Source organism: Salvelinus sp. IW2-2015, unplaced genomic scaffold, assembly GCF_002910315.2.
Source record: "Salvelinus sp. IW2-2015 unplaced genomic scaffold, ASM291031v2 Un_scaffold961, whole genome shotgun sequence".
NCBI classification, from domain to species: Eukaryota; Metazoa; Chordata; class Actinopteri; order Salmoniformes; family Salmonidae; genus Salvelinus; species Salvelinus sp. IW2-2015.
The window spans coordinates 147,992-164,530 of NW_019942665.1; the positions used below are offsets into that span (position 1 = coordinate 147,992).

Genomic DNA, 16,539 nt, shown 5'->3' on the forward strand with positions numbered 1-16,539 from the left:
CTCCTAATGTTTTAAGGTAGGCCAAGATTTTAACTGAGGAAGCTGATCCGAGAGCAGCGCTGCTTGTCTTTCGATCACATGCCTCAACTACACACTTCTCTCTGTGTGGAGTTTTGGGAAACGCATGTTACATCTTCGGTGGTTGTAGGAACGATGCATCGCTCAAACACTCGTAAGCCTAAGTTCCATCGCTATCGGGAAACTGGGTCCTGAATACACTGCATAATTTTACAAAGTGGGGTTATGACTATATTCTTGAAGCTTTACAGCATGGTTATCGAATCACTACCCATCAACAGTAAATGCAGCCCATATCAAAATGCCAGTTACTATCTAGAGAATACTATAGGGAATTAGATCAAGCTACTAGAGGTTTGTTAGTCATCTACAGTAATTATGTCATGTTTAAACATTATTAGTCACTCATCCTCAGTGAACAGAAAGCACAGAGCTTGGAACATCATTCAACTGTTGGTAATACTGTGCAGTGCATTCGGAAAGTATTCAGACCCCTTAACCTTTTCCACATTTTGTTACATTACAGCCTTATTCTAAAATGGATTAAATCTTTTTTTTCTCTCACTTCCATCTACACACAATTCCCCATAATAACAAAGCAAAAACTGTTTTTTAGCTACAAGCTTGGCACACCTGTATTTGGGGAGTTTCTCCCATTTTTCCCTGAAGATCCTCTCAAGCTGTCAGGTTGGATGGGGAACGTCGCTGCACAGCTATTTTCAGGTCTCTCCAAAGATGTTAGATCGGGTTCAAGTCCGGGCTCTGGCTGGGTCACTCAAGGACATTCAGGGACTTGTTCCGAAGCCACTCTTGCATTGTTCTGGCTGTGCTTAGGGTCTTGGTCCTGTAGGAAGGTGAACTTTCACCCCAGTCTGAGGTACTGAGTGCTCTGGAGCAAGTTTTCATCAAGGATCTCTCTGCACTTTTCTCCATTTATATTGCCCTCAATCCTTACTAGTCTCCCAGTCCCTGCAGCTGAAAAACATCCCTACAGCATGATGCTGCCACCACCATGCTTCACCATTGGGATAGTGCCAGGTTTCCTCCAGACGTGACGCTAGGCATTCAGGTCAAAGAGTTCAATCTTGGTTTCATTAGACCAGAGAATCTTGTTTCTCATGGTCAGAGTCCTTTAGGTGTCTTTTGGCTGTCATGTGCATTTTATTGAGGAGTGGCTTCTGTCTGGCTACCATAAAGGCCTGATTGGTGGAGTGCTGCAGAGATGGTTGTCCTTCTGGAAGATTCTCCCATCTCCACTCTGCTAGAGTGACCATCGGATTCTTGGTCACCTCCACCTCCCCACGATTGCTCAGTTTGGCAGGGTGGCCAGCTCTAGGAAGAGTCTTGGTGGTTCTAAACGTCTTCCATTTAAAAATTGAGGTCACTGTGTTCTTGGGGACCTTCAATGCTGCAGAAATGTATTGGTACCCTTCCCCAGATCTGTGCCTCGACACAATCCTGTCTCGAAGCTCTACAGACAATTCCTTGAAGCTCATGGCTTGTTTTTTGCTCTGACATGCACTGTCAACTGTGGGACCTTATATAGGCAAATTATGTCCAATCAATTGAATTTACCACCGGTGGACTCCAATCAAGTTGTAGAAACATTTCAAGGATGATCAATGTAAACAGGATTCACCTGAGCTCAATTTCAAGTCTCAAAGCAAAGGTACTGAATACTTTTGTAAATAAAATCTGTTTTCACTTGTGTAGATTGATGAGGAAAATGTTTTATTTAATCAATTTTAGAATAAGGCTGTAACGTAACAAAATGTGGAAAAGGTCAAGGGGTCTGAATACTTTCCGAATGCACTGTATGTACTTCAGCCAGAAAACAAATGTGCCGCCTAGAACAGATTGAATTGCAGACGTTTTCAGCTCTAACAATGTTCCAACATTCAACTTGGACACGATACTGTACAGGCTCAGCTCAGAACATGTAACAGCTCTTTCTCTCGTATGTCAGTTAGTCCAATCTTCTTTCAACAGCTTGCCATAAATTGAAGAACAAAGTAAAATAAACAAGAGTAAGCCTATGAATGAATAAAAACCCTCAATTACAGTTAAGAAAGATGGAGTTCAGAATAGTCTAATAGGGAGACAGACTGTTGGGTTGAGAGGGGTAGGAGAGATGCTACAGTAAGAAAAACCAAATGAGTTGTTTTATCATTAGTGACGACAACGAGGGTGGTGACTCAACACAATAACATAAGAGGAAAAGGAAATGCAATCATGGGAAATAAGCACTGTGACAGTCTGATCCCATCCTCAGTGGCACAGTAGTTTGGCCTTTTTACTTCTTTTTCTTTTCTTTTTTCTCTCCATCTTTTTGGGAACCGAGTGCTGTGAGGGATGAAGCGTAAATCATAGTCCACAGATGGTAAGACGCGTTAGTCCCGTGTCCCATTGTGACATAGCTACGCCCGAATGCGCACCTCCCCACAATTCCCAAACAGCGTGGCTCCGGTACATGTCCTCGAATCATTTGAATGTGTTGACAGTTGGGGAACAACACTCCTTCAAATGAGTGGATTCGGCTTTTTCAGCCACACCCGTTGCTGACTGGTATATAAAATCGAGGAAACAGCCATGCAATCGCCATAGACAAACATTGGCAGTAGAATGGCCATACAGCAGAGCTCAGTGACTTTCAACGTGGCACTGTCATAGGATGCCACCTTTCCAACAAGTCAGCCCTGCTAGAGCTGCCCCAGTCAACGTGCTGTTACTGTGTAGTGGAAACGTCTAGGAGCAACAGCAGCTCAGCCGCAAAGTGCAAACGCGTTCTCTGGAGTGATGAATCACACTTCACCATCTGGCAGTCCAACGGATGAATCTGGGTTTGGCGGATGCCAAGAGAACGCTACGTGCCTCAATGCATAGTGACAACTGTAAAGTTTGGTGGAGGAGGAATAATGGTCTAGGGCTGTTTTTCATGGTTCGGGCTAGGCCCCTTAGTTCCAGTGAAGGGAAATATTAACGCTACAGCACACAATGACATATGGCATACAATGACATTCTGTGTTTCCAACTTTGTGGCAACAGTTTGACACTGTACAGACTAAGTGCACAAAGCGAGGTCCATACAGAAATGGTTTGTCGAGATCCATGTGGAAGAACTTGACTGGCCTGCACAGAGCTCTGACCTCAACCCCATTGAACACCTTTGGGATGAATTGGAACGCAGACTGCGAGCCAGGCATAATCTCCCAGCATCAGTGCCCGACCTCACTAATGCTCTAGTCCCTGCAGCAATGTTCCAACAGCTAGTGGAAAGCCTTCCCAGAAGAGTGGATTTTGGAATGAGATGTTCGACAAGCATTCTTTTGGACATGTAGTGCAGCTTGACCTGCGCTGAGAATTCGAAAAGTATGAACGTTAACGTACCAATATTCTAGAACAATGATGGACGCTTAAGGGTGGGATAAGTGTCAGCTCTGTCGTACTAACCGTCAGGCATAGATGACACATCTGGGTTAACCAGCATTCAGTCTAACTGATACTGGCCAATCAAAATGATCCTGTATTTATATTAGTCTGATGACAGACATTGGTTGGTGCAGGGAGAGCAGGGTGTGTGAGGACAGAGGAAGACAGTGACTCACCACTCAACATCACACACAGAGATGTTGCAATTGACTTCTGCAGCCAAAAGAGAAGAGGAGTTTCTTGTGTCGACTCTTGATGAAATGCTCTACTCAAACCCAAAAGGGCAAAAGGGTGGGTTTAATGTGGAACGTTAGTCTTGAACGTGCTAACACACACACACGCTCACTAACAAATACCTGGCCACAACACTGACATCAAACTGATTCCCACTCAGCGAACGAACGAGTTAGAGTGGCCCCTCATCCTCTCACAGGCCCCTGAGGCCCTCTTTTCTCCCACTCACTCCATCGCAGCCAGGCCCCAGCAGATCTCATTGTGGATATCTTATATGACGCCTGGGGTTCTGGTGTACGTCATTTCTGAACACTAATAACAATGAGGATAGTTTCATCCTGAACTAGAGAACAGTAAAGTTTCATTGCCAACACAATCAGATGACTGTGTGTGTGTGTGTGTGTGTGTGTGTGTGTGTGTGTGTGTGTGTGTGTGTGTGTGTGTGTGTGTGTGTGTAGTCAACAAGGTAAATTACATCAACCTAGGGAGGCACGGAAGATTTTCATATAAAAAGATCAGGACGCAATAACAGAGATAATAATAATCTCATCCAAAATAAACAATTATTTTCCTCCGTATTCCAATAATACCATTTCTCCATTTAGGCCTAACTGTTTTGTTTTTGTATTTATTATGGATCCCCATTAGCTGCTGCCAAAGCTACTCTTCCTGGGGTCCAGTAAAATTAAGGCAATTACTGTTGACTGGATTATTCCCATGATTCACTTGGATTGAGTTAAACTAAACATGGTCCCCAGTAAAACACTCCAGGGTCACTTTCCTCACTAAAGTTTGAGGGAGACAGGAAGTCATGTGTTAGTTGAAGAGGAGAGAAGCCATTTTGTCCCCTGTAGTGTCAGTGTGACTGAAGGGAGATATTTTTTTGTTTGTTAATTTAACCTTTATTTAACTAGGCAAGTCAGTTAAGAACAAATTCTTATTTACAATGACGGCCTACCCCGGCCAAACCCGGCCGACGCTGGGCCAATTGTGCACCGCCCTATCGTTACCAGGATATGGGTCCTGTGGTGCTGGTAGACTGAATGTTACACTGGGGGATGTCATGAGGATGTATAATTCAACGTCGTGAAGGAAGCCTAATTTCATCATAATTAGTGTGGAGGTGGGCGAGGGTGTGTGTGTGTCCATGCAAATGTAATGCATGCGTGTGTGACTGTGGATCTTTGTACGTGTGAGGGTGATTCAGAAGATAGTGCTCTGGGAGACCGAGGAGGGTTTCTACAGCTCTGTTGTTAAATCTTCCAGCAACAGGAGATGTAGGACACCGAGACGAGGGGAAGCCTTCTAATCAACCCAGTGTCTACAGTGTTCTGAACAGCAAAGGACTGTGAACTAAGATATCGAGAGACTGTGATTTAAAGGGAGAAAGGGAACACTTCTAAGCCAAGAACACCACGAGATGCACTTAGTGCTGTGTATAGTAGATTTTCCTGTGTTTTATATACTCCGTTCTGAAGTATTCCAAGGCAATAGAGTTCTACCCATAGAATTAGAATAGTCAATTAATAGGATCTCTATGGTTCCACCCCTCTGCTCTAACTCTTCCCCACAATGTCGTGTCCTCAAACAATGTAGCTGGTAAATACAATAAATAAATCAGTACTGGACACATTTACAGTGGTTGATTTATTAGGGTCTTTATGGCAATGCTGAAGACTGATGTGAAGAAGGGGGATAATGTATAGCTCTCTACACAGTGTTTCTCTACCAGAATAATTTACAGCAATTAGTCTCCACTAATGCAAACTGTGTGCGTGTGTGTAATCCCGTGGGAGAGAGATAGGTTGTGTAAACATCACATGATGTATGACATTATTATGAGGTTGCCACTCGCCATACGCTGGGTCTGCAAACTCATTATAGATTTTATTTGAAATGTAACTAAGGAGTTGGGGGGGCGGGTCACATTATCTGACAGAGAGAGCATAGAGGTAGTGGGAGCAATGGTTCAACAGTAGTTGGAGAAGTGGAGGGGATGAGTGGGGGGGTGAGGAGAAAAGGTATGAGTGGATGAGGATGGGGGAGGAGGGAGAAGGGAGAGTGGATGAGGAAGGGGGCGGAGAAGAGGAGGGGGCGGGAGGAGGATAGGAGGGAGAAGGAAAAGTGGATAAGGATGGACGGGAGAAGAGGAGGGCAGGAGAAGAGGTGAAGAGGGAGAAGGAAGAGTGGATGAGGAGGGAGAAGAAGAGTGGATGAGGAGGGACGGGAAAGAGGGGGGGGCAGGAAGAGGAGGGGCAGGAGAAGAAGGGGTGAGAGGGAGAAGGAAGATGGATGAGGGGGCGGAGAAGAGGAGAAGGAGAGTGATGAGAGAGGACGGGAGAAGAGGATGGCGGAAAGGAAAGGTGGCGGGAGAAGGAATGGCGGGAGAAGAGAGGGCGGGAGAAGAGGGCGGGAAGAGGGGAGGACAGGAAGGTGGATAAGGAGGGGAGGAAGATGGATGAGGAGGGGGACGGGAGAAGAGAGGGGGCAGAGAGAGGGGGGAGGAGGAGAAGAGGGATAGGAGGGACGGAGAAGCGGAGGAGGGCGGCGGAGGAAAGGAGGGGCGGGAAGAGAGGGGGTGAGGAGGAGAAAGAAGAGTGGAAAAGAGGCAGGAAGAGTGGAAAAGGAGGGGGGTAGAAGAGTGGATGAAGAGGGGGGTGAGGGGACGGGATGAGGAGGGGGAGAGGATAGGTGAGGGGGGATGATGAGGGGTGAGGGATGAGGAGGGGAGAGGATAGGGTGAGGGGTGAGGAGGGGAGAGGATGAGGGGGTGAGGGATGAGGAGGGGAGAGGATAGTGATAGGAGGGGGTGAGGGGATGAGGAGGGGTAAGGAGAGAGAAAGAGTCACTAGTGGATGAGTAAGCAGTGGTGTCATAAGGACAGGGCAGGGGTGAATGGAGTATGTGTGTGTGTGTGTATTTAGGGGAAATAGAGGGATCCTGAGTGAGTGTGTTGCCGTAGTAACAATACAGGGGTGATGAGTGAGTGGTATGAAGTGGTAATACCTCGGATGCACCGTTACCTCGGAGACACTACTACCTACATAAGAAATCTCAAACTAGGGCTGTCAAGAGAGACTACCTAAAATCAGGAAGCCTGAAAAGAATTTGCAATGGTAAAAGTATTTTTGTTATGACAGATAATGTGTGTGAGCATGTGGGTGTGTGTGCATGTGTGCATGTGTGTGCTTGCGAGCATGAGACACCATTCTGTGTACTTCTGGCCCTTCTTTGGACACTGTGTTAACAAACCTCCAGACGAGCTTCAATGCCATACAACTCTCCTTCCATAGCCTCCAACTGCTCTTAAATGCAAGTTAAACTAAATGCATGCTCTTCAACCGATCGCTGCCTGCCCGCCCGCCCGTCCAACATCACTACTCTGGACGGTTCTGACTTAGAATATGTGAACAACTACAAATGCCTAGGTGTCTGGTTAGACTGTAAACTCTCCTTCCAGATTCACATTAAGCATCTCCAATCCAACATTAAATCTAGAATTGGCTTCCTATTTTGCAACAAAGCATCCTTCGCTCATGTTGCCAAACATACCCTCGTAAAACTGACTATCCTACCGATCCTTAACTTCGGCGATGACATTTACAAAATAGCCTCCAACACTCTACTATCACAGGGCCATCACAGGGCCATCCGTTTTGTCACCAAAGCCCCATATAGTTTTTTTTCTCCTTTGCACCACAGTATCTGTAATTGCACAGTCATCTTCTACACATCTATCACTCCAGAGTTTAATTGCTAATTTGTAATTATTTCGCCACTATGGCCTATTTATTGCCTCACCTCCCTAATCTTACTCCATTTGCACACACTGTATATATACTTTTCTATTGTGTTATTGACTGTATGTTTGTTTATTCCATGTGTAACTCTGTGTTGTTGGTGTCGCACTGCTTTGCTTTTTCTTGGCCAGGTCGCAGTTGTAAATGAGAACTAGTTCTCAACTGGCCTACCTGGTTAAATAAAGGTGAGATAAAAGTGTGTCCGTGTCTACCTGAGAAAGCGTTGCTATAGTAACGGGACAGGGTCTGCATGATGTCTTTGGAGTGCTGTGTCCAGGGGGCTATCTTCCGGTAGGTCTTCACCCTGTGGACCAGCTGGGAGCCCCCGTACTGCAGAGACAGGGTGTCCCCATGGTCTTCATACAGTTCCTCAAACAGCCTGAATTGGGGAGGGTGGTAAAGGTCACACAAGGTCAGAGATGTCAACAGCATTTTCTAATTACTTATGTCAACTTTTAGAAAATGTTTAAGTGAGTCTCAGAGGCGAGAGTAGAGTAGGGTTTTACCTAACACAGTCCGTGTCGAACTGCAGCTTGGGCTTGTCAATCATGCCCAGAGCGTAGAGCTGATAGGCCAGAGCACACTTCCCCACCATGAACTGGGCCGTGTTAGTACGGTCCAGACAGTCCACACAGTTCGTCCTCAACACACCTGTCTGAAGATGGGAGAGGAGAGCTCAACAACAACAAAACATTTGAATGTGGGCGCTGATAAAATACGTGCATCATCTCCACCTTCAGGTATCCATGTCAACAGCCACCGCTTGCTTAGGTGTGTACGGTGTGTAATATACCGTACCTGGACACGCCCACTTGAGGTGAGACTTCCCCCAAGATCTCCCCACCTGAGGAAAGAGAAAACTCCTTTAATCAATTAAACACTGAGTATGCTTGTTGTACTTTTATACTCCTGCAATGCACATTAATTGTCTAGAGACGGCTCAACTCAAAGTTTCTGAATCTGAACACATTTAGGACTGGTGCATCGAGGAGTAATTATCCAATGCCACAAAGCACTGTATGATGAAAACCAGAGAAACATCGGCCCTACTACCCATAGCATCTCTTTCCTCTCCAAGATTACCATCCCGTCCTCTTTGCTTATCAATTTAGGTCACTCTAGGCTTGCTTCATTGCCAGGTGTATCTAGCCCCTGGCTTGTATGCAAAGCATGATATGCTAATGTAAAAATAATGAACCCCTTTTCTCCCCAATTTCGTGATATCCAATTATGATCTTGTCTCATCGCTGCAACTCCCCAACGGGCTCGGGAGAGGCGAAGGTCGAGTCATGCGTCCTCCGAAAAAGCACCCGGAAGCCAGCCGCACCAATGTGTCGGAGGAAACACTGTTCAACTGATGACGGAGTCAGCCTGCAAGCGCCTGGCACGCCACAAGGAGTCGCTAGAACGCGATGAGCCAAGTAAAGCCCCCCCGGCCAAACCCCCTCCTAACCCGGACGCCGCCCTATGGGACTCACGCTCATGGCCGGTTGTGACACAGTCTGGGATTAAACTTGGATCTGAAGTGATGCCTCTCACTCATTATGATGGCGTCGACAGGAAACACAGAAACATGGCTCTCTCAGGATATGTTGTCAGAATCGGTTCAGCCACCGGGCTTCTCCATGCAACACGCCGACAGAGATAAACACCTCTCTGGGAAAAGATAGGGGGTGTATGCTTTATGATTAACGACTCATGGTGTAATCATAACAACATACAGGAAGTCAAGTCCTTCTGCTCACCCGATCTAGAATTCCTTACAATCAAGTGTCAGCATTTTACCGACCAAGATAATTCTCATCATGTATAGTCACAGCTGTGTACATTCCCCCTCAAGCAGACACCAAGATGGCCATCAAGGAACTTCACTGGACTATATGCAAACTGGAAACCATACATCCTGAGGCTGCATTTATTATAGCCAGGGATTTTAACAAAGCAAATTTGAGAACAAGGCTACCTAAATTCTACCAGCATATTGATTGCGCTATGCGCATGCGCAATACCCTCGACCACTGCTACTCTAACTTCCGCGATGCATGCAAAGCCCTCCCCCGCCCTCCCTTCGGCAAATCCGACCACGATGCCATCTAGCACCTTCCGTCTTATAGGCAGAAACTCAAACAGGATGTACCAGTGACGAGAACCATTCAACGCTGGTCTGACCAATTGGAAGCCACGCTTCAAGATTGTTTTGATCACGCGGACTGGAATATGTTGAGGTCAGCATCAGAACAACATCGACCTATACACTGGCTCGGTGAGTGCTTTTATAAAAAAGTGCATTGGAGATGTTGTACCCACTGTGACTATTAACACCTACCCTAACCAGAAACCGTGGATGGATGGCGGCATTCACGCAAAACTAAAATCACGATCCACCGCATTTAACCATGGAAAGAGGTCTGGGAATATGTCTGAATATAAACAGTGTAGCTATTCCTTCCCCAAGGCAATCAAACAAGCTAAATAACAGTACATGGACAAGGTGGAGTCGCAATTCAACAGCTCAGGCACAAGACACAAGGCAGGGTCTAAAGGAAATCACGGACTACAAAAATAAATCCAGCCACGTCACAGACGTCACGCTTCGAAACAAACAAAACACTTTCTTCGCCCGCTTTGAGAATAATACAGTGCCACCATCGCGGCCCACTAACAAGGACTGCGTCCCCCCCCCTCTTCTCCATGGCTGATGTGAGTAAAACATTTAAACGTGTTAACCCTCGAAAGGCTGTTGGCCCAGGCAGCATCCCTAGCCGCATCCTCAAAGCATGCGCAGACCAGCTGGCTGGTGTGTTTAAGGACATATTCAATCGCTCCCTATCCCAGTCTGTTGTCCCCACATGCTTCAAGATTGCTACCATTGTTCCTGTACCCAAGAAGGCAAAGATAACTGAACTAAATGACTACCACCCTGTAGTACTCACTTCTGTCATCATGAAGTGCTTCGAGAGACTAGTCAAGGATTATATCACCACCTTACTGGCCAAACTAGACCCACTTCAGTTTGCATACCGCCAACAGGTCCACAGACGACACAATCGCCATCACACTGCCCTATCTCATCTGAACAAGAGGAATACCTATATAAGAATGCTGTTCATTGACTACAGCTCAGCATTCAACACCATAGTACACTCCAAGTTCATCATCAAGCTGGAGGCCTTGGGTCTCAACCCCACCCTGTGCAATTGGGTCCTGGACTTTCCAACAACGACGAGACAGACTAGAGGGAGGAGGTGAGGGAACTCGGAGTGTGGCGTCAGGAAAACAACCTCTCACTCAACGTCAAGAAAACAAAGGAGATGATCCTGGACTTCAGGAAACAACAGAGGGAGCACCCCCCTATCCACATTGAAGGGACAGCAGTGGAGAAGTTAGAAAGTTTTAAGTTCCTGGGCGTACACATCACAGAACGAGGCTGAAGAAATGTGGCTTGTCACCCAAAACTAGAGGTCGACCGACTTAGATTTTTCAACGCCGATACCGATTATTGGAAGACCAAAAAAAGCCGATTCCGATTAATCGTGCCGTTTTTTATATATATATATATATATATATATATGTAATAATAACAATTACAACAATACGGAATGAACAATAAACACTTATTTTTACTTAATATAATACATCAATAAAATCAATTTAGTCTCAAATAAATAATGAAACATGTTCAATTTGGTTTAAATAATGCAAAAACAAAGTGTTGGAATAGAAAGTAAAAGTGCAATATGTGCCATGTAAAAAAGCTAACGTTTAAGTTCCTTGCTCAGAACATGAGAACATATGAAAGCTGGTGGTTCCTTTGAACATGAGTTTTCAATATTCCCAGGTAAGAAGTTTTAGGTTGTAGTTATTATAGGACTATTTCTCCCTATACCATTTGTATTTCATATACCTTTGACTATTGGATGTTCTAATAGGTACTTTAATATTGCCAGCCTAATCTCGGGAGTTGATAGGCTTGAAGTCATAAACAGCGCAATGGAAGAGCTGCTGGCAAATGCAAGACAGTGCTGTTTGAATGAATGCTTATGAGCCTGCTGCTGCCTACCACCGCTCAGTCAGACTGTGCTATCAAATCATAGACTTAATTATAATAACACACAGAAATACGAGCCTTAAGTCATTAATGGTGGTCACGATAACAACACCCACTCGTAGCACGCGCTCCAGCAGGTATATCTCACTGATCATCCCAAAAGCCAACACCTCATTTGGCCTTCCAGTTCTCTGCTGCCTGTGACTGGAACGAATTGCAAAAATAGCTGAAGTTGGAGACTTTTATTTCCCTCACCAACTTGAAACATCTGCTATCTGATCAGCTAACCGATCGCTGCAGCTGTACATAGTCCATCTGTAAAACAGCCCACCCAATTTACCTACCTCATCCCCTTACTGTTTTTATTTATTTACTTTTCTGCTCTTTTGCACACCAGTATCTCTACTTGCACATGATCATCTGATGATTTATCATTCCAGTGTTAATCTGCTAAATTGTAATTATTCGCTCCTATGGCCTATTTATTGCCTACCTCCTCATGCCTTTTGCACACAATGTATATAGACTCATTTTTTCCCCTACTGTGTTATTGACTTGTTTATTGTTTACTCCATGTGTAACTCTGTGTTGTTGTCTGTTCACACTGCTATGCTTTATCTTGGCCAGGTCGCAGTTGTAAATGAGAACTTGTTCTCAACTAGCCTACCTGGTTAAATAAAGGTGAAATAAAATAAAAAATGTATATGGTCAAATACGGAAACGATCATCTCGAAAACAAAACATTTATTATTTCAGTGAAATACGGAACCGTTCCGTATTTTATCTAACGGGTGGCATACATAAGTCTAAATATTGCTGTTACATTGCACAACCTTCAATGTTACGTCATAATTACGTAAAATTCTGGCAAATTAGTTCGCAACGAGCCAGGCGGCCCAAACTGTTGCATATACCCTGACTCGGCGTGCAATGAACGCAAGAGAGGTGACACAATTTGCCTAGTTAATATTGCCTGCTAACATGAATTTCTTTTAACTAAATATGCAGGTTTAAAAATATATACTTCTGTGTATTGATTTTAAGAAAGGCATTGTACATTCGTACTCATTCGTGAGTACTCTAGAGTACTCTCTCAACTAGACTAAAGAAGGCCAATTGTATTGCTTCTTTAAGCAGCAGAACAGTTTTCAGCTGTGCTAACATAATGGTAAAAGGGTTTTCTAATGATCAATTAGCCTTTTAAAATGATACACTTGGATTAGGTAACACAACGTGCCATTGGAACACAGGAGGGATGGTTACTGATAATGAGCCTCTGTACGCCTAAGTAGATATTCCATTAAAAATCTGCAGTTTCCAGCTACAATAATCATTAACAACATTAACAATGTCTCCACTGTATTTCTGATCAATTTGATGTTATTTTAATGGACTAAAAATGTGCTTTTCTTTCAAAAACAAGGAGATTTCTAAGTGACCCCAAAGTTTAACGGTAGTGTGTGTGTGTGTGTATATATATATATATATATATACACACACTGCTCAAAAAAATAAAGGGAACACTAAAATAACACATCCTAGATCTGAATGAATGAAATATTCTTAATAAATACTTTTTTCTTTACATAGTTGAATGTGCTGACAACAAAATCACACAAAAATGATCAATGGAAATCAAATTTATCAACCCATGGAGGTCTGGAATTGGAGTCACACTCAAAATTAAAGTGGAAAACCACACTACAGGCTGATACAACTTTGATGTAATGTCCTTAAAACAAGTCAAAATGAGGCTCAGTAGTGTGTGTGCCTCCCACGTGCCTGGTTGACCTCCCTACGACACGCCTGGGCATGCTCCTGATGAGGTGGCGGATGGTCTCCTGAGGGATCTCCCCCAGACCTGGACTAAAGCATCCGCCAACTCCTGGACAGTCTGTGGTGCAACGTGGCGTTGGTGGATGGAGCGAGACATGATGTCCAGATGTGCTCAATTGGATTCAGGTCTGGGGAACGGGCGGGCCACTCCATAGCATAATGCCTTCCTCTTGCAGGAACTGCTGACACACTCCAGCCACATGAGGTCTAGCATTGTCTTGCATTAGGAGGAACCCAGGGCCAACCGCACCAGCATATGCGTCTCACAAGGGGTCTGAGGATCTCATCTCGGACCTAATGGCAGTCAGGCTACCTCTGGCGAGCACATGGAGGGCTGTGCGGCCCCCAAAGAAAGCCACCCCACACCATGACTGACCCACGCCAAACCGGTCATGCTGGAGGATGTTGCAGCAGCAGAACGTTCTCCACGGTTCTCAGACTCTGTCACGTGCTCATGTGCTCGTGGTGAACCTGCTTTCATCTGGTGAAGAGCACAGGGCGCCAGTGGCGAATTGCCAATCTTTGGTGTTCTCTGGCAAATGCCAAACGTCCTGCACGTGTTGGGCTGTAAGCACAACCCCACCTGTGGACGTCGGGCCCTCATACCACCCTCATGGAGTCTGTTTCTGACCGTTTGAGCAGACAGCACATTTGTGGCCTGCTGGAGGTCATTTTGCAGGGCTCTGGCAGTGCTCCTCCTTGCAAAAAGGCGGAGGTAGCGGTCCTGCTGCTGGGTTGTTGCCCTCCTACGGCCTCTTCCACCTCCTGATGTACTGGCCTGTCTCCTGGTAGCGCCTCCATGCTCTGGACACTACGCTGACAGACACAGCAAACCTTCTGCCACAGCTCGCCATTGATGTGCCATCCTGGATGAGCTGCACTACCTGAGCCACTTGTGTGGGTTGTAGACTCCGTCTCATGCTACCACTGAGAGTGAAAGCACCGCCAGCATTCAAAATGACCAAAACATCAGCCAGGAAGATACAGGAACTGAGAAGTGGTCTGTGGTCACCACCTGCAGAACCACTCCTTTATTGGGGGTGTCTTGCTAATTGCCTATAATTTCCACCTTTTGTCTATTCCATTTGCACAACAGCATGTGYAATTTATTGTCAATCAGTGTTGCTTCCTAAGTGGACAGTTTGATTTCACAGAAGTGTGATTGACTTGGAGTTACATTGTGTTGTTTAAGTGTTCCCTTTATTTTTTTGAGCAGTGTATATATATTTATTTATTTTTTCTTCTTCTTTTGAATGATAATTTTATTCATAATTGTGGTAGTGTAAGAAGGTTAGCCTCCAGACTAGCAGTGAGCCCCACAGGAGTCTCCATATGAGACAACCCAGGGCTAGTCAGAATGTCACATGTCTGGAAGCACAGAAGAAATAATAAATGAAGTAAAAGGAGGAAGACTTTTCATTTGTGACACGTCTGGCCTGGACTCAAGTCAACAACCCCGCCAGAGACGAGAGAGTGGGCGGCCGTGTGTGTGTGTGGTCCATGTGCATATGTGTGTGTTTCTTAAGCATGAGCAAATGTATAAAAGCAAGGGAGTGTGTTTGATAATGTAACATAAAGCTAATAAATACGGCATTAGAAGAATGGCTAGCAGCTTAGGTAACCAGATGGAAATGTCAATGCTTGTGATTAAGATATGCAGATAGTGAGCAGTGCAGCCCTTCTTCACACCCTTCTGCTGCTGCATGCTCCGTCATCTACTCTGATAGGTAGGGATACCCTGGCCATGACTATTCAGCAAGATTCCCATCGAACAGACCCATCTATTCCCATTACTGGACATTCATTTATATCAGAAGGAAAAAAAGAAATGTAATTGCTATTAATGCGTGATTGTAAAATACTGTATGATTAGTTATTAGACGGAGCTTTATAACAGCCCTCAGAGGGACTTTGTCTAACACACTAAAACAAACGTAGCAATAAACACCAAACCCTGTAAAAAAATCTAGAGGGTGGGGTGAGGTAGTTATAGAGGTATAGGTTGGGTTGTAAAGGGCGCAAGTTTTTACCCCTCTGGCGTCACCTCTCGTCTGGGTGTACCTCTCGTCTGGCCTGTTTGTGTGTACCTCTCGTCTGGCCTGTTTGTGTGTACCTCTCGTCTGGCCTGTTTGTGTGTACCTCTCGTCTGGCCTGAGGGTGTGCGTGTGTGTGCGTGTGCGTGTGTGTGTGTACCTCTCGTCTGGTCTGAGGGTGTGGCAGAAGAAGTCAGAGCGGTTGATGAAGAAGCCGGTCCTCTTGACCACGTTCTCTGCTATCATACTAAGACGGTCCAGCACGTTATACAGCTTACTGAGAGAGGGAGGGAGGGAGAGCGAGAGATGCGATCATTATTTGACACACTGGAAAATAATTTACCAAAAATCAGAGCAAACAAATGTTATTTGGTCCTAAACAGAGAGTACACATTGGCAGAATACCTGACCACTGTGACTGACCCAAAATTAAGGAAATGTACAGACTCAGTGAGCATAGCCTTGCTATTGAGAGAGGCCGCCGTAGGCAGACATGGCTCTCAAAGGAAAACAGGCAATGTGCACACTGCCCACAAAATGAGGTAGAAACTGAGCTGCACTTCCTGACCTCCTGCCAAATGTATGACCATATTAGAGACACATATTTCCCTCAGATTACACAGATCCACAAAGAATTTGAAAAAAAAAATACATTTTGATAAACTCCCATATCTATTAGGTGAAATACCAGTGTACCATCACAGCAGCAAGATGTGACCTGTTGCTACAAAAGCAACCAGTTTAAATAAAAACATATTTATTATTTTTTGAACTTCAGCTACATACAAACTTTCTTGAGTGTAATGTTTACTGTTCATTTCTGATTGTTTATTTCACTTTTGTTTATCATCCATTTAATTTGCTTTGGCAATGTAAACATATGTTCCCATGCCAATAAAGTCCCTTAAAGAGAGAGAGAAAGAGACAGAGAGAGGGGGCGGGGCAGGCAGACAGAGAGAGGGGGCGGGCAGGCAAGCAAGAGAGGGGGCGGGGCAAGGCCAACAGAGAGGAGGGGGCGGGGCAAGGCAGACAGAGAGAGGGGGCGGGGCAGGCAGACAGACAGAGACCAGGGCAGACAGAGGGCGGGGCAGACAGACAGAGAAAACAACTTAAAAGGTCTCTTTGAAAAATGTTTTCACTG

The 16,539-nt window shown here is 45.1% G+C and overlaps 1 protein-coding gene across 1 annotated transcript in view; it reads right to left on the bottom strand.

Moving 5' to 3' along the window:
- The window catches only part of fig4a (FIG4 phosphoinositide 5-phosphatase a), a 116,897-nt gene that overhangs the window by 41,413 nt on the left and 58,945 nt on the right, over positions 1-16,539 (bottom strand). Inside the window, 4 exon segments of the mRNA XM_024136581.1 lie at positions 7,694-7,860; positions 7,988-8,136; positions 8,280-8,325; positions 15,559-15,675. Of these exon segments, the coding sequence (XP_023992349.1) occupies positions 7,694-7,860; positions 7,988-8,136; positions 8,280-8,325; positions 15,559-15,675 (479 nt within the window).